Source organism: Gigantopelta aegis, chromosome 6 (genome assembly GCF_016097555.1).
Source record: "Gigantopelta aegis isolate Gae_Host chromosome 6, Gae_host_genome, whole genome shotgun sequence".
In the NCBI taxonomy this organism is placed as follows: domain Eukaryota; kingdom Metazoa; phylum Mollusca; class Gastropoda; order Neomphalida; family Peltospiridae; genus Gigantopelta; species Gigantopelta aegis.
In genome coordinates this window covers 3,196,423-3,221,369 of record NC_054704.1, presented here as the reverse complement: position 1 = coordinate 3,221,369, position 24,947 = coordinate 3,196,423, and the positions used below count along the sequence as shown (strand labels likewise).

The window sequence follows — 24,947 nt, the reverse complement described above, 5'->3', positions numbered from 1 at the left end:
TATTTGTGTAAACTGTCCCGTTTTCAGGGATTTGCATTCACACAAAACCTTTTGTTGTTATTTGTTTTTGCTAACATTCTATTTGAACTGTGGCTTAGGTATCTCTTGAAGATGTATTAAACAGATAATATTTCAATAAAGAACTTTCCACTTAAGATTACCTTTGTTTGACACCCAACAGCCGATGTGTCGCTTTGTGCTGGGGTGTCATTAAACATTCATTCATGCATTCATTCCACTTAAGCTATTTTAACATTTGCTTATATATATTCTTTTGAAACTTTCAATGATTTGGAGTTTTTCTTTGAGTAATAGTTTAATAGTGATATTTAGCTCAACATTCCATATTGAAAATCAATATGGCAATGAAATGCTATTGACATTGTTTCCACGCCACAAAGCCAACATTACTTTTGCATATTCTTTATTTTACAAAATAAACAGGTTTAGTTTTTTTGTGGGGTTTTTGTGGGTTTTAATCAAACAATAAGAAGACAGTGGATTAAATTAAATTCATTGTTGTTTTGTTGGCCTTTTATGCAAATCATAAAGCATGTTTGTGAAAGATCAAATCACCAATTAAAGGTCTATTATATCTCAGATATTTAAGACAAATGTGTGTACCATGTGTAAAATACAATAAATTTGTATCTGATATTGATGGATGGATGAATATATGGATGGGTTAAGTTTTAGGGCTAGGGTTAAGAAAATCATACAGTAATGATAAGAGTAATTAATTTTGTGAAAAAGTCAACTTTAAAAAAATAAAATTTGGGTATGGCGCCATACCCGTTTTACCCTCTGGCAGAAACCCTGTTTAGTGTCAGCTTTACTGTACAGTATTTTAGATTTTAATGTCAGCTTTACTGTACAGTATTTTAGATTTTAATGTCAGCTTTACTGTATGGTGTTTTCTTTGGCATTTGCTAACAATATGTTTTGTTCAGCTTACACTCTGCATATTTTATCTGTACTATAGTTATATATTTAAAAGAAGAAAAAAAGACGAAAAAATAGTTATCTATTTAAGTTTTTTATTTCACTAAAACATTTATTCGTATCACCATTTTATATAGAAGAGGAAATTTTCATTTTAACTTTAAAATATACAATTTGGTTTTCTTTCTTTTGAAAGTAAAATAAAAAAGTTCATTATAAATTTGTAATTTTTTACTTCATAATTTGGAAAATAAAATCTCATTTTTCACATGAATGGATGTCTAATATTCAATTTCGACAGATAAAGAAACCATCTCTATAAATCTTTAATCTATGCAGACATTGCACTGAAACAAGACATTTTAAACAAATAAACAATGTTCATTATATAACTGAAGATGCTAGCATTAATAAAAGAATCTGGAAATGGTCCCACTGGTCCCAACAGACCACTGGCCACCACTAAAAAGAATTGTTTGTTACTTGTGACCTATTTTTTATCCTCTCCAACTGCTGGCTTTCTTTTAGCCCAGCCATAAATCGGGCTCACACTATACAGTTATGGCCCCATGGCATTTTTAATGTATGTTTTTCATGGCAATGATAAAAGCATTTCAATATAACTTGACCTGCCCGATAGCCTGACTTGGTTCGGCCCAGCCAGGCCATGTTTCCAATTACTGTAACACACCAGCAACGTCCACTTTAAAACTGTACAGGCTACAGTAAAGAGTTTGAAATTTATTTCTTCCTCTAAGACACAACTCCACATGGTGGCTTCATTTTCTGACTGACCTTAAAATATTTGAGGTCACAACCTTTTTACAGGACAACTAAAAGAATAATTTCCTGAAAGTATGTGTACATTATTGGCCATGCTGCAATGTGAAGATGTGAAGAGCACGGGGAGATGCATGCTGGGAAGATGGGCTGTAAGAAAATGATTAACGGTAAGTTAATTGATAACACATCTTCCTGCTGGAAAACACTGGTTCTCTTTCCTGACACCATGTACAGTTCTACTAGGCTGCCAGCAATACAAACACTTGTCACAGAATGTAGTACTAACATTATTCTACTTCGTTTTTACATTATTCTACTTCTTTTTTTACATTATTCTACTCTTTTTTTTTACAGTCCCGAACGGGCAAGGGTGTGTCCGGGATGTGTGAATGGAACGGGTGTTTTTGTTGTTTTTTGATTTAATTAAGCTATTTAGCATTTTATGATGACACTGCCAATGTGCTAACTATTTTTATGGTGACATTACATAAGTGTTAACGGGTCATTAACATCTTGTTAGATGTCAAGTGCAATCAGGTACTGGCTGAAAACAACAAATATTTATGATAATCTTTCACAAAATCACATCTAAATCCTATATATACTGCATTTACAAACATTTGAAAACATTATCAGTGTACACATAACAAATAAATATCATTAGTGTGTAAATGAGGACAAAACAAGAGCTGTGAATATTAAATCAGACCTAAATATAATGTCTTGGTGGTGCCTGTCAAAACAACCTATTTCAATCAATTTGAGAATGTTATAAATAAAAATCTGCCTAATAAATCAAATATTGAAATAATGTTAGCGTTATCGTTTAATAATAATTTATTGTTACATACAGTTACAGGGCTAGCTCTGGGTGACCTAAACAATCGCCAAATTATCTTTAAACATGCAAAATCCACTGTTATTTTTCAACAAAATACCACTTATTACATGAAATGTTTTCGCCAAACCAAAATATAATTTGCCAATTGTTCCTGAAATTGGCAATAGGCGAATTTGGCGAATGGCCGAGCTAGCCCTGAGTTCCGTGATACAGAGAACCTTTCTAAACCAGACAGCCAGTAAAAAGTCTTGTTTTGATGGCTATCAAGTTCACAGAGGATGGGGATATTCTGTTCTCCATTTAATATTTTAAAAAGTAATTAAACTGTCCAAAAACCTACAATCAAATGAAAAAAGAAATGCATTTATAAGCTCTTGGTAAAAATTAAAAACTTGTGTTCATTCTCATATTATTATTAAAAAGGCAGACCCTATGATTTCAAATTTAATTAAAAACACTTTTTTGGTCCAGCCCAAACATTTTACTCTTCATTCAATACCATTTTTGCTTCTCAATGCATGTGATATTTTGTTTTTAAATGTTTTCTTTGAAACAGTATTTGTTTAAAACATATTTCACCTTTTCTACAACAAAATGTGTTTTATTTTTAATGTTTTCTTTGAAACAGTATTTGTTTAAAACATATTTCACCTTTTCCACAACAAAATGTGTTTTATTTTTAATGTTTTCTTTGAAACAGTATTTGTTTAAAACATATTTCAGCTTTTCCACAACACAGTGTGTTTTATTTTTAATCATTCGTTGTTTGAAATTCATTTCACTTATTTGACAATAGCAGCCTAAGAAAGAGTACTGTGTTTGAAGAATATCTACCGCAATCAATCTTTACACTGCATGCCTGTCATGTGGATTAGAGATCAAAGCTGGGACAAACACGACAAGCGACAAGTGTTTACCTGTTTTGTCACTTACTCTTTGATCCACTGATTGGATTCACCTGATCAACACACAACACCAATAATCAACCAAATCCAATACAGCATCACATTATTAATTATTTTACCTTTTTTTTTCTTTTTTTAAACTTACGCCTTCAGCAAGAAACAAAGTTTTAATCAGTTTTCATGGACCTAAAATTACCAGTCTCCTGTTTGCTGCTGGCAGTTAAAATAATTGTGTGTGTATGTGCATTTCACTTGATTAAAACACAAGTTTAATGAAGAAAAATACAAAGAACCAGAAATAGTAGTGTATGATACAGGATAAAAGGTCACTAAGATCAACATACAATAACACACTTTGTATAAATAAAACTACAGTATGTAGTAAACCTATTTATATAGTTTTTATTTTACAAAAATGAAATAAAAACAACTCATCAATTTATTTAACCAACACAGGTGTATGAAATATTTGGGTATTGACGTTTTTATACTATAATGCCATTGCAATGTGCCCTGAATGGAGTTTATGTTAAAGATGCTACTTGTGCATGTGACTGTCATCAGTTCTTTAATCATACGTCTACAGCATAACATGGATTTTTATAGACAGGTGGTTGTAATAAAAGGTTTCACAGGTGCTTGGTATAGCACATCAGGTGCTTGGTATAGCACACAGGTGCTTGGTATAGCACACAGGTGCTTGGTATAGCACACAGGTGCTTGGTATAGCACATCAGGTGCTTGGTATAGCACACAGGTGCTTGGTATAGCACATCAGGTGCTTGGTATAGCACATCAGGTGCTTGGTATAGCACATCAGGTGCTTGGTATAGCACACAGGTGCTTGGTATAGCACATCAGGTGCTTGGTATAGCACACAGGTGCTTTTCAGTGTTCGAAATAAGCACTTATCTCTTTGTCCCGACAAGTGAAAATCTATTCAGACAAGCAAAATGTGCCTCAGTGGTTGTCCAGTGGACAAGTAAAAAATTTCAGTGCAGTTTTACTTTGAGCAATCACAAACATCATCCTGGTACTTGAATAAAACAATCCATTAATTGGACAAGTGAAAATATTGGCAGACAAATAGATTTCTAATAAAAAAAATTGCTTATTTCTATCACTGCTTTTTATAGATGGGTGATTGTAATATATAGCATTTGACAGACAGTTTGTATAGTACAGTGACAGACAGTTTGTATAGTACAGTGACAGACAGTTTGTATAGTACAGGGTTAGGTGTTACCATATACTTCATAGACAGGTGCTTGGTATAGTATACCAGGATACAGATTTTTGAAGCTATGTTAGCGCTACGATATCGTAAAACTATTGTAGACTATGACATCACTGTGACACTCGACACAGCTACCAACAGTTTTATGATATCATAGTGCTAACACAGCTTCGAAAATCTGGGTCCAGGTGTCCTTTATTGACAGGTTTTAATGAGACTCGGTATTTCACTGCCCCAACCAGTTCATGTTTGTTTTGTTTAAAAACACCACTAGAGCACATTGATTTATTAATCATTGGCTACTAGAAGTACAAAAATGAGGTAATTTTGACATAGTCTTGGAGAGGAAACCTGCTGCATTTTTCCATCAATAGCAACCTTGGGATCTTTTATATGCACCATCCCACAAACAGGATAGTACATACCTCGGCCTATGATATACCTGTCACAGTGCACTGGCTGGAATGGGAAATATGCATCAACCAGTACCCCACAACTAATACATCAATAGCAACCTTGGGATCTTTTATATGCACCATCCCACAAACAGGATAGTACATACCTCGGCCTATGATATACCTGTCACAGTGCACTGGCTGGAATGGGAAATATGCATCAACCAGTACCCCACAACTAATACATCAATAGCAACCTTGGGATCTTTTATATGCACCATCCCACAAACAGGATAGTACATACCTCGGCCTATGATATACCTGTCACAGTGCACTGGCTGGAATGGGAAATATGCATCAACCAGTACCCCACAACTAATACATCAATAGCAACCTTGGGATCTTTTATATGCACCATCCCACAAACAGGATAGTACATACCTCGGCCTATGATATACCTGTCACAGTGCACTGGCTGGAATGGGAAATATGCATCAACCAGTACCCCACAACTAATACATCAATAGCAACCTTGGGATCTTTTATATGCACCATCCCACAAACAGGATAGTACATACCTCGGCCTATGATATACCTGTCACAGTGCACTGGCTGGAATGGGAAATATGCATCAACCAGTACCCCACAACTAATACATCAATAGCAACCTTGGGAGCTTTTATATGTACCATCCCACAGACAGGATAGTACATACCTCGGCCTATGATATACCTGTCACAGTGCACTGGCTGGAATGGGAAATATGCATCAACAGTAACACACAACTAATACATCAAAGGCTGTGGTATACATGCTCTTCTATAGGAAAGTGCTTTAATGACCCCGATAGTCTATGTGGCACAGTAGGTTTCGTCTTTTCTGTTTTGACCAAGTGTTGAAATAGCCATTGGTTAGATACACACATGTAGACTTAGGTTAAAATGAGTTGAGGTGTTGCTAAACAAACATTCCTTTCCTTTCTTCAAGTAGAACAAAAATCATATCCATCATATCAAAGATGATCCCTTGCCATACATCTATCCAAACTGTTTTCGCAGTCATTGTGTTTACCCGACAAACATTGTAAAAAGGATTTGCCCGTCACCCTGCTAATTAAGCCGTTTGGTGTGTATTCACTAACCGCTGGATGTCTCTCCCTCTCTCTCCAATGTGTAATTACACTGTATCTGTTTGTGAGGTCAATTTTCCGCTTCACCAACACCACCTCCAGCTACATAATAAACTGCACTAAGAAATGAAGACATCAACACTATTTACAAGCTGTCTGCGCCCATGAGACGGCCCCTGGCATTGTTTAACCATTGTTCCTCCAATCAGTATACCATAAATAGTCTGCATGTACAATGTACACTTCTTATCTTGACATACTAACTGTCTTCTTGTTACATAAATCAGTGACAGATACTGGGGGGGGGGGGGGGGGGGGGGGTCTAAGGAAGTGTTTCTCTGCTTGCGACTCCACCCTCTTCCACTTCCTCTAAATAATGCCTTGGGAAGTGTCTTGTGCATTTCCTCTAACAAATCCTTCAAATAAGGCTACAGATAGATCCACAGTAGATGTTATTTTAAATGATATCACATTGTCCTGTAAAAAATTTGGTTTTATTTGAAATTTATTATACCTTGTTGGATATAAAAAGTTTAATACCCTGATAGAAAATGTGCTACATTAAAGTAAGCAGACAGAAAAGGTTACGATGAAGGTAATATAGGTCAGTTTAATAATAAACAGTTACATGTTCACAATTCTCAGGACTTGAAGCACAACTTGGGATTGTCTCAGACAAATGTAATGAAGTTAATTTGCTGAGAATGAGATCACCTATACCAAGGTACAGGTGAAGACCCCCACCACAATCACCCATACCAAGCTAAAGGTGAAGACCCCCACCACGATCACCCATACCAAGGTACAGGTGAAGACCCCCACCATGATCACCCATACCACGGTACAGGTGAAGACCCCCACCATGATCACCCATACCAAGGTACAGGTGAAGACCCCCACCACGATCACCCATACCAAGGTACAGGTGAAGACCCCCACCACGATCACCCATACCAAGGTACAGGTGAAGACCCCCACCACGATCACCCATACTAAGGTACAGGTGAAGACCCCCACCACGATCACCCATACCAAGCTAAAGGTGAAGACCCCCACCACGATCACCCATACCAAGGTACAGGTGAAGACCCCCACCACGATCACCCACCGATGAAGACCCCCACACGATCACCCATACCAAGGTACAGGTGAAGACCCCCACCACGATCACCCATACCAAGGTACAGGTGAAAACCCCACCACGATCACCCATACCAAGGTACAGGTGAAGACCCCCACCACGATCACCCATACCACGGTACAGGTGAAGACCCCCACCACGATCACCCATACCAAGGTACAGGTGAAGACCCCCACCACGAAACCAAGCCCCCACGATCACCCATACCAAGCTAAAGGTGAAAACCCCCACCACGATCACCCATACCAAACTAAAGGTGAAAAACCCCACCACGATCACCCATACCAAGCTAAAGGTGAAAACCCCCACCACGATCACCCATACCAAGCTAAAGGTGAAAACCCCCACCACGATCACCCATACCAAGCTAAAGGTGAAAACCCCCACCACGATCACCCATACCAAACTAAAGGTGAAAAACCCCACCACGATCACCCATACCAAGCTAAAGGTGAAAACCCCCACCACGATCACCCATACCAAACTAAAGGTGAAAAACCCCACCACGATCACCCATACCAAGCTAAAGGTGAAAACCCCCACTACCACCAGTTGTGGTGTACTGGCTAGAACGAGAGAGAAGTAGGCCAAAGGGTCCAGGACCAACTGTTCATCAAGTGATTGCTACAATTGGGCTACATCCCGCCCCTAGACTTGAATGAAGTCCTTAGTCTGGACATCCACGCTTATTAAGTGGGGGGGGAGGGGGGGGGAGCAGAATAAATGTTGGCGATGAAAGGCGGGAGGTATGTGATGAACAGTACAATGGAATATGGGAGTTAATTAACATGAAGTCATTCAGTACTTGGTACAACTGACCTAAAACAAAGTCCTTACAGAACAGTCTGCCAGCAACACAGTGATGCAGCATTATAAGAGTGTACATCCTAATCTGGCAAGGTAACAAACAGACTATAAGAATAGTTTACCTTAACTGTTAAAATCAGTGCTCAACATCTGGGTACAAATGACCTTTGGTCAAAGTCAATAGAGTGTTTAATATCTGGATACAAGTCAATATACAGTTTTCAATATCTGGGTACAATTGGCCTATCTCGTATTTCAATACATGGGTGCAAATTACCTATAGTCATAGTCAATGTATAATGTTTAACATCTAGGTACAATGACCTACACTAACTATAGTGAAAGTCTATGTACACATGTAGTACAGTGTTCAAAATCTGGTACAAATAACCATTAGTCAAAGTTAATATACAGCATAGCCTAACCAAAGTTAATTTATAGTTTTGCTGTGTTTTTGTTTTATATTCAAAGTGTGTATGGAACTGGGTAATCTATCACCCCACAATGATGCAGTGTTATTAGACAAGAGATCTTAATCCAGATCATGCACACAGTGAAAACCGCCCCAGGCAGTCAGTCAGTTAACAGACCATTCAACTTTTCATCTCGCCACTGTTACAAACATTTACATTTTAATATGATCTATTGTCAACACCTACCACAGTTTAACTCCAGATTCAAGTGTCAAACACGACCTTGAATTCACTGAAACAGAATGGGACCAATAATAAACATCTCTTTCACTCAATATATACACCAGGCTTTCTGCCAGAAAATAATTTGAGGGTGGGTAATAAAAACAAAACAAGACTGTAAGTGTCCCTACTAGGTGGTTATGGGTTTTAAATGTTTTGAACTTGGACACTACACCTCATACACATTTAAAAAAATATATCTATTAATTTCAAAACTTTTAAAATATATAATTTTACCATTCGTACAATCTGGCAGAAACTGTATTCATATAAATTTACTGTACTAAATCAACAATATTACATATTAAATTGTAAAAACAACTGACACTTTTAAACCTATTTTACTTAAATTATAAAATGAAATTAATGTTTACTTATTAACCATATATGTATATTATTTTTGTTCTTAAATATAAATTACAATATTCAGCTTAATGCAGCTCAGAATACACATGCACTTCTGCACATAGTGTAGTTTGCAAAAACCACTTGGGGACAGGAAATGTTGAGGTATGACAGACAGTAGAATATAAGTGTTGAGGTATGACAGACAGTAGACGTGTGCTGGGTGGTGTACTGGCATGAGGTATGACAGCCAGTAGACGTGTGCTGGGTGGTGTACTGGCATGAGGTATGACAGCCAGTAGACGTGTGCTGGGTGGTGTACTGGCATGAGGTATGACAGCCAGTAGACGTGTGCTGGGTGGTGTACTGGCATGAGGTATGACAGCCAGTAGACGTGTGCTGGGTGGTGTACTGGCATGAGGTATGACAGCCAGTAGACGTGTGCTGGGTGGTGTACTGGCATGAAGTATGACAGCCAGTAGACGTGTGCTGGGTGGTGTACTGGCATGAGGTATGACAGACAGTAGACGTGTGCTGGGTGGTGTACTGGCATGAAGTATGACAGACAGTAGACGTGTGCTGGGTGGTGTACTGGCATGAGGTATGACAGCCAATAGACTTGTGCTGGGTGGTGTACTGGCATGAGGTATGACAGACAGCAAACGTGTGCTGGGTGGTGTACTGGCATGAAGTATGACAGACAGTAGACGTGTGCTGGGTGGTATACTGGCATGAGGTATGACAGACAGTAGACGTGTGCTGGGTGGTGTACTGGCATGAGGTATGACAGCCAATAGACTTGTGCTGGGTGGTGTACTGGCATGAGGTATGACAGCAAACGTGTGTTGGGTGGTGTACTGGCATGAAGTATGGCAGACAGTAGACTTGTGCTGGGTGGTGTACTGGCATGAGGTATGACAGCCAATAGACTTGTGCTGGGTGGTGTACTGGCATGAGGTATGACAGCCAATAGACTTGTGCTGGGTGGTGTACTGGCATGAGGTATGACAGACAGCAAACGTGTGCTGGGTGGTGTACTGGCATGAGGTATGACAGCCAATAGACTTGTGCTGGGTGGTGTACTGGCATGAGGTATGACAGCCAGTAGACTTGTGCTGGGTGGTGTACTGGCATGAGGTATGACAGACAGTAGACGTGTGCTGGGTGGTGTACTGGCATGAAGTATGACAGACAGTAGACTTGTGCTGGGTGGTGTACTGGCATGAGGTATGACAGACAGTAGACGTGTGCTGGGTGGTGTACTGGCATGAGGTATGACAGACAGTAGACTTGTGCTGGGTGGTGTACTGGCATGAGGTATGACAGACAGTAGACTTGTGCTGGGTGGTGTACTGGCATGAGGTATGACAGCCAATAGACTTGTGCTGGGTGGTGTATAGTGTTGAGGTATGACACTTACAGCCAATAGACTTGTGATGGGTAGTGTATATAAGCATTGAGGTATGACAGACAGTAGAATATAAGTGTTGAGGTATGACAGCCAGTAGACATGTGCTGGGTGGTGTACTGGCATGAGGTATGACAGCCAGTAGACGTGTGCTGGGTGGTGTACTGGCATGAGGTATGACAGACAGTAGACTTGTGCTGGGTGGTGTACTGGCATGAGGTATGACAGACAGTAGACTTGTGCTGGGTGGTGTACTGGCATGGGGTATGACAGACAGTAGACTTGTGCTGGGTTGTGTACTGGCATGAGGTATGACAGACAGTAGACGTGTGCTGGGTGGTGTACTGGCATGAGGTATGACAGCCAGTAGATGTGTGCTGGGTGGTGTACAAGTGCTGAGATATGACAGCCAATAGTCTTGTGCTGGGTGGTGTACAAGTGTTGAGATATGACAGCCAATAGACTTGTGCTGGGTGGTGTATAGTGTCGAGGTATGACACTTACAGCCAATAGACTTGTGCTGGGTAGTGTATATAAGCATTGAGGTATGACAAACAGTAGAATATAAGTGTTGAGGTATGACAGACAGTAGACGTGTGCTGGGTGGTGTACTGGCATGAGGTATGACAGCCAGTAGACTTGTGCTGGGTGGTGTACAAGTGTTGAGATATGACAGACAGTAGAATATAAGTGTTGAGGTATGACAGACAGTAGACGTGTGCTGGGTGGTGTACTGGCATGAGGTATGACAGCCAGTAGACTTGTGCTGGGTGGTGTACAAGTGTTGAGATATGACAGCCAATAGACTTGTGCTGGGTGGTGTATAAGCGTGTCCACCATGCATGATGTCTTCATAGTTTAAATTGGGGCCTGCGGCAGTACACAGTTCAACACCGGTAGTCTACAGTAAACTTGTCATAACTCCTCACAGCTCGACGTGTCAACATATACATCACACGAAAACATGTCATTTACACCAACACTTAGTAACTGATAAAACTGATGTCTGAATACTGCTAGACTTGAGAAACACACTGCAATAACACAGCTGCTAACTAGAGCAGTCACAGTCATCCACCAAACTATTACCTAGAGTAGAAGTGGGCATTTACAGAGTTACTAACTAGAGCAATCACTGTCATTTTTTTAAGTTCCAGGAGTAGGAACATGATTTCAAGGGGTTTGAGGGATCAGTGCAAAAAATGTTGACATTAGAAGCTCTCTATATCCGGAATTCTGCGGAATAAAATGTCTTGCCTACCATAAACCTATTTTATGTCACTGACAGGTGCTTCCACAATGCATGTTAAAAAAAAAAATGTATTAAAAAAACAAACCTATATGCATTGTGAAGAACATCCACAGCCAGGGTTTCTGCCAGAGGGTAAAATGGGTATGGCACCATATCCACATTTTTTTTAGTTGACCTTTTGACAAAATTAATGACTCTTATCATTACTGTATGATTTTTTTAACCCTAACCCATTTTCTGTGTTGGGGAGGCATCCCATATCCCCTATCAACTGCAGTTGCATTCAGCACACACATTGACATTTGCAAATATTAAATTTCGTACCGACATACCCACAAATGTCTTTCTAGCAATAACACTGATAGGTACAATTATAAACCCAGTGTCATGGATGTAGGTTTTATAATTTGTGAGAAACAGAGCTAAACAAAAAAATAACTTTGTACTAAATGCAAATGTCGACATCGTCGCCACCAACACTAGTTTCTCATCTTTTTAATTTGTACAGGTAAGATCAAAATATGGTGCTATTTAATTTTCTTAAATAATTTTAATTGTGAAAAATTCAGCTTAATGCAGATACTACACTTAGAAATATTTTGTTTAAACTATAGTCTAGCTGCATATGTAATGTTCCAGATAGGATGTTTACAGTGGAATTTACCAGCTAAGATGGGCTGGCCATTCAGTGATTGTTCCAGACAGAAAGGTTTACAGTAGTAGTTGTTGGTGATCAAATCAGAGAGTTCAGTACAGATGATGCTCAGTGATGTCATGTGTCATCAGATTGTAATCAGTAGTGTTCCTCAACATCTAGCCCTGACCTTCACCTAACACCCAGAGACGACCTCGTTACAAATTACAAACCACACTGGAAAACACTGCATTATAGCAGAAACCATTAAATAAAAGTAAATATTTGTATTTCATTTTGGTCTCCAGTTGCAATTCAGCTCACAAGCAGTTATAGTTTTTGTTTCACATACTTGGAAAGAATCAGCATGTATGATAAATTAATTTTCTGCCATACAGCAAAGTACTATATACATGGTTCCATTCTTTTAAATTTTACTTGCCCATGGCAACAACTTTTATTTAGGGAATTTATGATTTCTATTTAGGGAATTCATTATTTAATAATAGGGAGTTTTAGTACTTATCACAGCTAAATACACATCACATCTTTGTGTGTACCATATTTTCCCATGTATTATGCGCACCGGTGTATAATGCGCACCCTCCACTTTGAATGTTTATTCCAAGAAAAAAAACATGAACCACAATATAATGCGCACCATTTTTGTAAACCATAAAATCGACAGTGAATACAAGATGTACCGTTTTCCCCCTGTCACCAAAATTAACGAAAAGTGAAAGTCAAAAGAATCGGTGTATTCAAGAAACCAAGAAACAAAACTTAAGTTAGGTATTTGAGTACATAGACCTACATGTCACATTAAACAAAGGCTAGTACTTGCGTACTTACATGTCACAGACTTACACGCATAAAACAAAACAAAGTTATATACCCATACACTGTAAATGACTAATAAATAAATGAAAACAAAAATATAGCATACTACATTTGGTTCTCATGGCTAACGTGAATGCGCGAGATTTCTAAATTTATAATAGTGTGGTATATTTTTAAGAGGGTTTTGGCATTTCGTTGTGATGAACACTGTCAATAACCTGTAAAGTACCGTAAACTACCCATCGGCGATTTTTCATGGGTGATCGCTGGACATTTTTAAAAGATTTTGTTTCTATTGCTATGTATAGTGCGCACCCCCATTTTTAACCTGTATTTTTTTTTTTTAAAGTGCGCATAATACACGGGAAAATATGGTATATGTATGTGTATTTTAAAAGTGTATGTGTATGTGTGTATGAAAAGATCAATATATGCATTTATAATAAGCACCTATATTTCTATGTAATGACAGTTTGCACTGGCTGTGTGTGTGTCTGTGTGTGTGTCTGTGTGTGTGTCTGTGAGTGTGTGTGTGTGTATCTGTGTGTGTTGTGTGTGTGTTGTGTGTGTGTGTGTGCATGCATGTGTGTGTCTGTGTGTGTGTGTGTGTGTCGTGTGTGTGTGTGTGTCATGTGTGTGTCATGTGTGTGTGCGTGTGTCTGCGTGTGTGTGTCTGTATGTGTGCGTGCACGCGTGCGTGTTTGTGTTGTGCGTGCATGTGTGTGTGTACACACACACATGTATGAGTGACTACAAAAGATAAACCAATAAATCATATCACCCAACATATTCTTTAATAATGTGTAAATACCAATAAGTGACACTTTGCTTTGAGCATGTTCAATGTAACTGAACTACAGAGAGTCAACAGGGCGAAACATGAGTTTCGTGTAGTTTCATAATAGCTAACATTTGGAAGAGATCAAAAATTGTAGGAATAAAAAGATAAGAGCCATCAAAATTATAACTGGCTCATAAATACACGCAAAATTCTTTTGTTCCCGATGCAGAAGAGTAATTTTTCGACATCTGGTCTTCTCATTTTGCATGGAATCTCATTTTGTCTGCTAAATGTTAAGAGATAAAGTTGAGGCTAGTGACTTGGAAGCAATAAAAAGAAGCTACAGGCAGATGGTAGACCTTCCAGTTATGATTTCATTTTAAAAAAACATCGTAAATTTCCCAGCATTCCTGGTCGTCATCTGCCAGATCGTGGTAATCAAAATAATGGTAAAGTAAACTGAAGCCAGAGGTTCTTTTCCAAGCCGACCTCATCCACGTAAAGTCAATTTTAAAAATGACATGCTGTTCAAATTTTGAAAGCAAATTCCAAATCTGAGGAATTTACCAATGTGCTTACTATTTTGGAAATGCCCTTCTCCCTGAAATCTGTTCCCATAGCAACCCCAGCACAGATGGTTGAGTGATCTATAGGTGTAGTATTTGGAGCTACAATTTACATAAAGGTGATCATTTTCAAAAATCTCTAACCAGATCAAGATGAATGTCTGTAGATAGCTACATCTGAAGTAAACCACTTTTCATCAGCGTGCAACTCACAAAACACTTCAAGCATGCCAGTCTCTGTGAAACGGCTTTTAAATGTTTGCTCTAACTGCTGGAATTAAAGGAACATGAGATATAGGGATAGATGAAAAAGAGAATAGTTCATGCAATCCTGAGTAGTTTAATGTCCCGCAGGAGGTGGCAGTGAATAAAGCATGCTGGTGGCACGGGGCCCCTGGGATAGGTCTTAGTTATCATTTCATACTAACTGCAGTTTGAAGAGGTCTCGTGCAATTTACAACATTTAACACAGCAGGCTTAAAACAAATGAGGTTAAAATAGATACAATTTGATTGTAATAGAACAAACTACCTAGCTTCTGAGTAAAGTTAAAGTTTGTTTGTTTTTGTTTAACAACACCACTAGAGCACACTGATTAATTAATCATCAGCTATTGGATATCAAACATACGGTAATTCTGACACATAGTTAAAGAAAGAAATGTTTTATTTAACAATGCACTCAACACATTTTATTTACAGTTATATGGCATCAGACATATGGTTAAGGACCACACAGATTTTGAGAAGAAACCTGCGGTCGCCACTACATGGCCTACTCTTTCCGATTAGCAGCAAGGGATCTTTTATTTGCGCTTCCCACAGGCAGGATAGCACAAACTATGGCCTTTGTTGAACCAGTTATGGATCACTGGTCGGTACAAGTGGTTTAAACTTACCCATTAAGCCTTGTGGAGCACTCACTCAGGGTTTGGAGTCGGTATCTGGATTAAAAATCCTATGCCTCGACTGGGATCCGAACCCAGTACCTACCAGCCTGTAGACCAATGGCCTAACCACGACGCCACCGAGGCCAGTCATAGTTATCAGAGGAAACCTGCTACATTTTTCCTAATGCAGTAGGCAATCTTTTATATGCACTTTCCCTGAGAAAGGAAAGCACATACCACGGCCTTTAACCAGTTGTGAGCTTCTAAGTAAGATTAAGACCTAAACAATATGCTAGATCCAAGTATTTTGAAATCAAAATGTTAAACAGTGTTACAGAAATCAGACCATTCAAAGTTTGCTAAAACTGTATGTTACTTAGATGTGTCATTTTCCATCTTATTCAACTTCACTTGGCTTGGTTCCTGAAAGCTCGTATTGTTATTGCACTACTATCATTTCATTAACAAACTATCTGATAGTTCAATCTTTACCAAAACTGAGTAACTTTGGTGTTGGTTTCCTCAGCCCCACCCCCACACACATCATTCAATTTGGGCTGTGCTGGGACATAAAACCAATAATTTTTATGTTACTGCCAACCGTTTTACCAACCCCTGGCATACGGTTTGTAAATTGCATTAATAATACTGACAACAGTAACTGACCTTGGAATTACTGGCATCATTCCAGTAAAATAATTGGTCGTGTGACAATAATATTATGTCAAGTTAAATAGACTTTTTATTAAACACTCTGGTGTCTGGTCTGTGAATGTGTTCTACATCCCACAGTACATTTAGCTTATACAAGACATGTGGCCTTATTATTAACATAAACCTCAAATGAAATCTAATCAGTTGTATTTTAAAAGGCACTACATACATCTTAAAAGAGAATTATGTACCTTTCAAAATATGTTATTTTGTACTTTTAAAAATGTCAGTGTCTTGTACGTTTTAACATGTATGTTAGAGCTTTGTATTGTCACAGATAGTTTTCTCTCTCCTCCCATCCTTATCTTTCATTTCCCTTCTTACACCACAGCCTGTTTTACTATCCATCTCCACATTCCAGTCATTGTCTATCAAATGCAGCCGTCAAAAGGGGATGGATCTTATGACAAATCACACCTCCTGTAAGCATCTCTGCCATTGAGTCACACACCGACCTAGTACAAACATCGAGTCACACACCGACCTAGTACAAACATCGAGTCACACACCGACCTAGTACAAACATTGAGTCACACATCGACCTAGTACAAACATCGAGTCACACACTGACCTAGTACAAACATCGAGTCACACACCGACCTAGTACAAACATTGCTTCACTTTATCAAAACAAGATGAATTTTGTAATATTTTAATTCCTCCCTGATACTATTTATTTATATGATAATTAAATGTAAAGGAAAAGTTAAAACTTTGTTTTATTTCAATTGATAAATGCAAAGGAAAGCATATTTTAAATTACAGATATTGCACATCTAACATATTATGGTTACTAAAGTATCTGATGTAAACAGAGAAGAAACTCGTCTCTGATGTACCAGTGGCAGAAAACTGGTTGTAATAAAAGCTGAGATTGAGTCTATACACTGACAGGGGGAGATCCTATGACCTAGATATTAAAATCTATTGAGCGGTTTTGGTGCCCAGTGGAATATTAAAGTTATGTGGTCATGCTGTGGCACATAATTTACAAAACTATTGTTTAAAAGTCCAGAACCTAGTCTCAACCTGTGAAAATGGACACCAAGTTTGGTTAATCCAAAAACCTGTATATATTTGGAAAAAGTTACAATAAAGTGAAACAAGAGTCACTGATGTTGAAATGAGGAAATACCCTTAAAATGTAGACTAGCCATTACTTTTCATTTTAAAAAATATGAAAAATGCATTTTGTGGTATTAGAAACACTTCGTAAGTGAAGAAAAGGATAATCTAAACAATAAAATTAAAGCAGTGTCTGATTTTATTTATCAAAAATGTCCCTAAGAATGAAAAATATGTGTTTTAAAACTAAGCTCTGTAACTTTTTAAATAATAATAAATTAAATAATAATAATAAAATGTCTGGTGTTTTGCTTATTTGTGGACTTTTGACTCCAGGAATACGAAAAAGGCCTATTTTTAACACACGGTCTAGCCAATGGGCAGATGGGCCGCGGACATGCTGGCATTTGCGAGTAGCAACAAGGACACATAAAAGCCGAACCAGACACTGAGAAAACTATGCAATAAAGTGAAATTAAATCATCTCCTTGGAGAATTTTTCAGCTATTTTTTTCTTTGATAGCCAAGAGCATAAAATGCAAACACTTTCATGAAAGGTATACTAGGAAAAAGGTTAAAGGCGGTCTGGCATTCCAGTCTTGGCACGGTGCCAAACATATCATAAAATGTCAAGAGGTAGTGAATCTATTTAATGAAAACTTCACTTGATAATACTAATAGACTCAAACTGTGCTTTTCTGCAAACATCGTCAGACTTTTTCTAATTAAAATGTGTACTCAAGCTTTCTATTAATGTGCAAAGAGGATAAATTGAAAGATGAAAATTATTAACGCATGTGTACAGATAGTATACAAAGAGAAGTGCGTACACATCAGTACTGCCATCAATTAATAATCCGAGTAAATGTTTAATGAATTCATTATGTTTTATGCAGAAATAGTATGTTCTACAGCTGTGCATCTTTCCAATAAGTAGACTACAATTTCTATTTTCTACATAATGTAACCTGCTTTACGTCATAATCCTAACTTTTTATACACCAGTTATTCATTTAAAGGTGCCATATACAGACAGAAAGACAAATAGTTATAGTTATAGTTATAGATCTATAGTTATATATCTATAGATATAGATCTATAGTTATATATCTATAGTTATAGATCTGTAGTTATAGATATAGATTTGTAGTTATAGTTATAGATCTATAGTTATATATCTATAGAAAGAAAGAAATGTTTTATTTAACGACGCACTCAACACATTTATTTACGGTTATATGGCGTCAGACATATGGTTAAGGACCACACAGATTTTGAGAGGAAACCCGCTGTCGCCACTACATGGGCTACTCTTCCGATTAGCAGCAAGGGATCTTTTATTTGCGCTTCCCACAGGCAGGATAGCACAAACCATGGCCTTTGATGAACCAGTTATGGATCACTGGTCGGTGCAAGTGGTTTACACGTACCCACTGAGCCTTGCGGAGCACTCACTCAGGGTTTGGAGTCGGTATCTGGATTAAAAATCCCATGCCTCGACTGGGATCCGAACCCAGTACCTACCAGCCTGTAGACCGATGGCCTAACCACGACGCCACCGAGGCCGGTATTTATATATCTATAGATATAGATCTGTAGTTACAGTTATAGATCTATAGTTATATATCTATAGATATAGATCTGTAGTTATAGTTATAGATCTATAGTTATAGATCTGTAGTTATAGTTATAGATATAGATCTATAGTTATAGATCTGTAGTTATAGTTATAGATATAGATCTATAGATATAGCTATACAGGGAACATTTTGTTAATTTAATTTGATTAGCAACAGTTGGTGATTAGTTGGAACTTGAGTAGCAACTATAAGTACTATTTCACATTTTAGAATTGTGTAGCAATCGCCGATATTTGTATAGCGATGCTATACTGAACTAAATGTATAGTCCTTCCCACAGAGAACGCCTTTTTTCATACTAAGGAATTTAAAATAAGTTATTTATTTCTGAGCCAACTCTTTTCTAATTTGCACATAAAAATAGTGAGGTTTTATGTTGTTTCCAAAACACTTTTACTTGTCTTCTTATGTCAAACCAAACTGAAATTATTTACAAAAAATATTTTTGTAGGTGGATGAGAAAAAAATATTATCTCGCCTTCATGTAAAATTCTTTAATCTCATTGGTTGTTTGCTGTTGGACAAATCCCTTATACCCCTGTGGGCGGAGCCAAATTCTCTTATACCCCGTCTATAATTTCCAACAGTTTTCAGTCACACCAGTTAATGCTAAAGCAATAATCAGATTATAAATAGCATTGATAATCAATCAAGTATACATAATTAATTTATATTTACTATAAAATACACTATTTCAATACTTTTTAAAGCTGCAATGTTAAACTCGGCCACCTAATTACGGTCGTGGTGGTATTGTATTAATGCGATTAGTTTTTTTTATTTTTTATTATTAATATCTGTTTCAGACAATTTCGTATTATAAACATTTGAAGTTAAAAACTTGTTTATCGATGGAACTATTTTTCGTCACTGGCAAGTGGTTTCGTTCGCGTCCGCGTGGTATGGCTCCGTTAATAAATTGTTAACAATTATTGTCTGGCGTTATTTTGATTATTTGGCTATATGGTTTAACATGTCGGTAAGATAAATTCATTGTAGTACCTTTGGCTCGGTGTAAAAGAACACACAAAGGGTACATAAAAAGCCATATACCCCTCGTGATGCTTCTACAACTTATAATGTACTGGTTTTTGATAATCATGCACTTTAACAAATGCTCAAAGCCAACAAATGAAATTAAAATGATAAAATTAGGGAACAAACCTACTGTGTGCCAGTGTAGATTGGTGGTTTTATACATTGTTGCAAACTTAGTTTTATTGGCAACATGTTAGCAAATCGAAAAACACAGTAGGGTTACTCCTATTCTAAGTTCACCTGTTTGCTGTAGTGTATTAATAACAATGTATCCAATGTGACGTTATTAACTAACCCAATATCAAGAGATGTTCTAATACAGCATTGGCTAACCCAATATCAAGAGATGTTCTAACACTGCACTGGGTAACCCAATATCAAGAGATGTTCTAACACAGCACTGGGTAACCCAATATTAAGAGATGTTCTAATACAGCATTGGGTAACCCAATATCAAGAGATGTTCTGACACAGCATTGGGTAACCCAATATCAAGAGATGTTCTGACACAGCATTGGGTAACCCAATATCAAGAGATGTTCTGACACAGCACTGGGTAACCCAATATCAAGAGATGTTCTAACAACATTGGGTAACCCAATATCAAAGAGATGGATAGGTGAACTGTGAATGGTTGTAACACAGCATTGGGTAACCCAATATCAAATAGATGGATGGGTGAACTCTTACTGGTTCTAACACAGCATTAGGTAACCCAATATCAAGAGATGTTCTAACACAGCATTGGGTAACCCAATATCAAGAGATGTTCTAACACATTGGGTAACCCAATATCAAGAGATGTTCTAACACAGCATTGGGTAACCCAATATCAAAGAGATGTTCTAACACAACATTGGGTAACCCAATATCAAGAGATGTCTAATACAGCATTGCCTAACCTAATATCAAATAGATGGATGGGTGAACTGTGAATGGTTATAACACAGCATTGGGTAACCCAATATCAAAGAGATGGATGGGTGAAAAGTTATTGGTTCTAATATATATTTAGGTAACACTAAATCAAGAGATGGATGACCGAACTGGTTTTAACACAGACTTTTAAAAATTCCACATGCAATATGTGCATTAGTGAAATTGTCTTCATAACATAATCACAAAACATACACTGTTCTTAAATAAAAATGTGGGGCTGGCAAAATACAATTTTATTACCTCAGATTTTGTGAGATCAAATCAGATTCCTTCTTATGAATGTTGAATTGTTACCTTATGTGAACCAAGACAAAATATCTACAAATCAGCATCATCAATGTCATTTCCTTGAGATTTAAACCCTGTTTTATAAAGATGGTAAGAAACTATGCAAGTCATTCCTGTTACAAGACTTTAATACTGGCACAGTAAGGCTGCAGGTTGACAACACTTACAAATGGGTATTCACCAGTAGGGGTGAATTACACAGGGCGTTCATTAGTAGGTGACAGGGGTTAAATTACATAGTAGTCAGGTGAATTTCGGCAGCTAGTTGTTATCATCACCACCGCCTACACTCTGTGTTGGTTATACACCTCACTGCATTCTGTAGATATAACCGCATATAGCTGTTATCACCACCACCGCCTACACTCTGTGCTTGGTTATACACCTCACTGCATTCAGTAGATATAACCGCCTATAGGTGTTATCACCACTACCGGCTATACTCTGTACTTGGTTATACACCTCACTGCATTCAGTAGATATAACCACCTACAGTTGTTATCACCACCACTGCCTACACTCTGTGCTGGGTTATACACCTCACTGCATTCAGTAGATATAACCGCCTACAGTTGTTATCACCACCACTGCCTACACTCTGTGCTTGGTTATACACCTCCCTGCATTTGGTAGATACAACCGCCTACAGCTGTTATCATCACCACCGCCTACACTCTGTGCTCAGTTATACACCTCACTGCATTCAGTAGCTATAACCGTCTACAGCTGTTATCATCACCACCGCCTACACTCTGTGCTTGGTTATACACCGCACTGCATTCAGTAGATACAACCACCTACACTCTGTGCTTGGTTATACACCTCACTGCATTCAGTAGATACAACCACCTACACTGTGTGCTTGGTTATACACCGCACTGCATTCAGTAGATATAACCGCCTACTCTGTGCTTGATTATACACCTCACTGCATTCAGTAGATACAACCACCTACACTCTGTGCTTGGTTATACACCTCACTGCATTCAGTAGATACAACCACCTACACTGTGTGCTTGGTTATACACCTCACTGCATTCAGTAGATATAACTGCCTACACTCTGTGCTTGGTTATACACCTCACTGCATTCAGTAGATACAACCACCTACAGCTGTTATCATCACCTCCGCCTACACTCTATGCTTGGTTATACACCTCACTGCATTCAGTAGATGTAACAGCCTACACTCTGTGCTTGGTTATACACCTCACTGCATTCAGTAGATGTAACCACCTACACTCTGTGCTTGGTTATGGTTATACACCTCACTGCATTCAGTAGATACAACCGCCTACACTCTGTGCTTGGTTATACACCACACTGCATTCAGTAGATATAACCGCCTACACTCTGTGCTTGGTTATACACCTCACTGCATTCAGTAGATACAACTGCCTACAGCTGTTATCATCACCACCGCCTACACTCTGTGCTTGGTTATACACCTCACTGCATTCAGTAGATACAACCGCCTACACTCTGTGCTTGGTTATACACCTCACTGCATTCAGTAGATACAACCACCTACACTCTGTGCTTGGTTATACACCACACTGCATTCAGTAGATATAACCGCCTACACTCTGTGCTTGGTTATACACCTCATTGCATTCAGTAGATACAACCGCCTACAGCTGTTATCATCACCACCGCCTACAGCTGTTATCATCACCACCGCCTACACTCTGTGCTTGGTTATACACCACACTGCATTCAGTAGATACAACCGCCTACACTCTGTGCTTGGTTATACACCACACTGCATTCAGTAGATATAACCGCCTACACTCTGTGCTTGGTTATACACCTCACTGCATTCAGTAGATACAACTGCCTACAGCTGTTATTATCACCACCGCCTACACTCTGTGCTTGGTTATACACCGCACTGCATTCAGTAGATACAACCGCCTACACTCTGTGCTTGGTTATACACCACACTGCATTCAGTAGATATAACCGCCTACACTCTGTGCTTGGTTATACACCTCACTGCATTCAGTAGATACAACTGCCTACAGCTGTTATTATCACCACCGCCTACACTCTGTGCTTGGTTATACACCTCACTGCATTCAGTAGATACAACCGCCTACACTCTGTGCTTGGTTATACACATCACTGCATTCAGTAGATACAACCACCTACAGCTGTTATCATCACCACCGCCTACACTCTGTGCTTGGTTACATACCTCACTGCATTCAGTAGATATAACCGCCTACACTCTGTGCTTGGTTATACACCTCATTGTATTCAGTAGATACAACCGCCTACAGCTGTTATCATCACCACCGCCTACACTCTGTGCTTGGTTATACACCTCACTGCATTCAGTAGATACAACCGCCTACACTGTGCTTGGTTATACACCTCACTGCATTCAGTAGATATAACCACCTACAGCTGTTATCATCACCACCGCCTACACTCTGTGCTTGGTTATATACCTCACTGCATTCAGTAGATACAACCGCCTACACTCTGTGCTTGGTTATACACCTCACTGCATTCAGTAGATACAACCGCCTACACTCTGTGCTTGGTTATATACCTCACTGCATTCAGTAGATGTAACCGCCTACACTCTGTGCTTGGTTATACACCACACTGCATTCAGTAGATATAACCGCCTAAACTCTGTGCTTGGTTATACACCTCACTGCATTCAGTAGATACAACTGCCTACAGCTGTTATTATCACCACCGCCTACACTCTGTGCTTGGTTATAGACCTCACTGCATTCAGTAGATACAACCGCCTACACTCTGTGCTTGGTTATACACATCACTGCATTCAGTAGATACAACCACCTACAGCTGTTATCATCACCACCGCCTACACTCTGTGCTTGGTTATATACCTCACTGCATTCAGTAGATATAACCGCCTACACTCTGTGCTTGGTTATACACCTCATTGTATTCAGTAGATACAACCGCCTACAGCTGTTATCATCACCACCGCCTACACTCTGTGCTTGGTTATACACCTCACTGCATTCAGTAGATACAACCGCCTACACTGTGCTTGGTTATACACCTCACAGCATTCAGTAGATATAACCACCTACAGCTGTTATCATCACCACCGCCTACACTCTGTGCTTGGTTATATACCTCACTGCATTCAGTAGATACAACCGCCTACACTCTGTGCTTGGTTATACACCTCACTGCATTCAGTAGATACAACCGCCTACACTCTGTGCTTGGTTATATACCTCACTGCATTCAGTAGATACAACCGCCTACACTCTGTGCTTGGTTATACACCTCACTGCATTCAGTAGATACAACCACCTACAGCTGTTATCATCATCTCCGCCTACACTCTATGCTTGGTTATACACCTCACTGGATTCAGTAGATGTAACAGCCTACACTCTGTGCTTGGTTATACACCTCACTGCATTCAGTAGATGTAACCACCTACACTCTGTGCTTGGTTATGGTTATACACTTCACTGCATTCAGTAGATACAACCGCCTACACTCTGTGCTTGGTTATACACCACACTGCATTCAGTAGATATAACCACCTACAGTTGTTATCACCACCACTGCCTACACTCTGTGCTGGGTTATACACCTCACTGCATTCAGTAGATATAACCGCCTACAGTTGTTATCACCACCACTGCCTACACTCTGTGCTTGGTTATACACC

The 24,947-nt window shown here is 38.7% G+C and overlaps 2 protein-coding genes across 6 annotated transcripts in view; one reads left to right on the top strand and one right to left on the bottom strand.

Annotated features, from left to right (window-relative positions):
* The window catches only part of LOC121376556 (flocculation protein FLO1-like), a 107,911-nt gene that overhangs the window by 27,687 nt on the left and 55,277 nt on the right, over positions 1–24,947 (top strand). Inside the window, exon 2 of the mRNA XM_041504467.1 lies at positions 6,957–7,307. Within this exon, the coding sequence (XP_041360401.1) occupies positions 6,957–7,307 (351 nt within the window). The remainder of the gene's footprint in view (positions 1–6,956; positions 7,308–24,947) is intronic.
* LOC121374006 (caspase activity and apoptosis inhibitor 1-like) overlaps positions 1–24,947 on the bottom strand; it is a 199,075-nt gene that overhangs the window by 151,601 nt on the left and 22,527 nt on the right. The gene's annotated exons all lie outside the window — the stretch shown is intronic.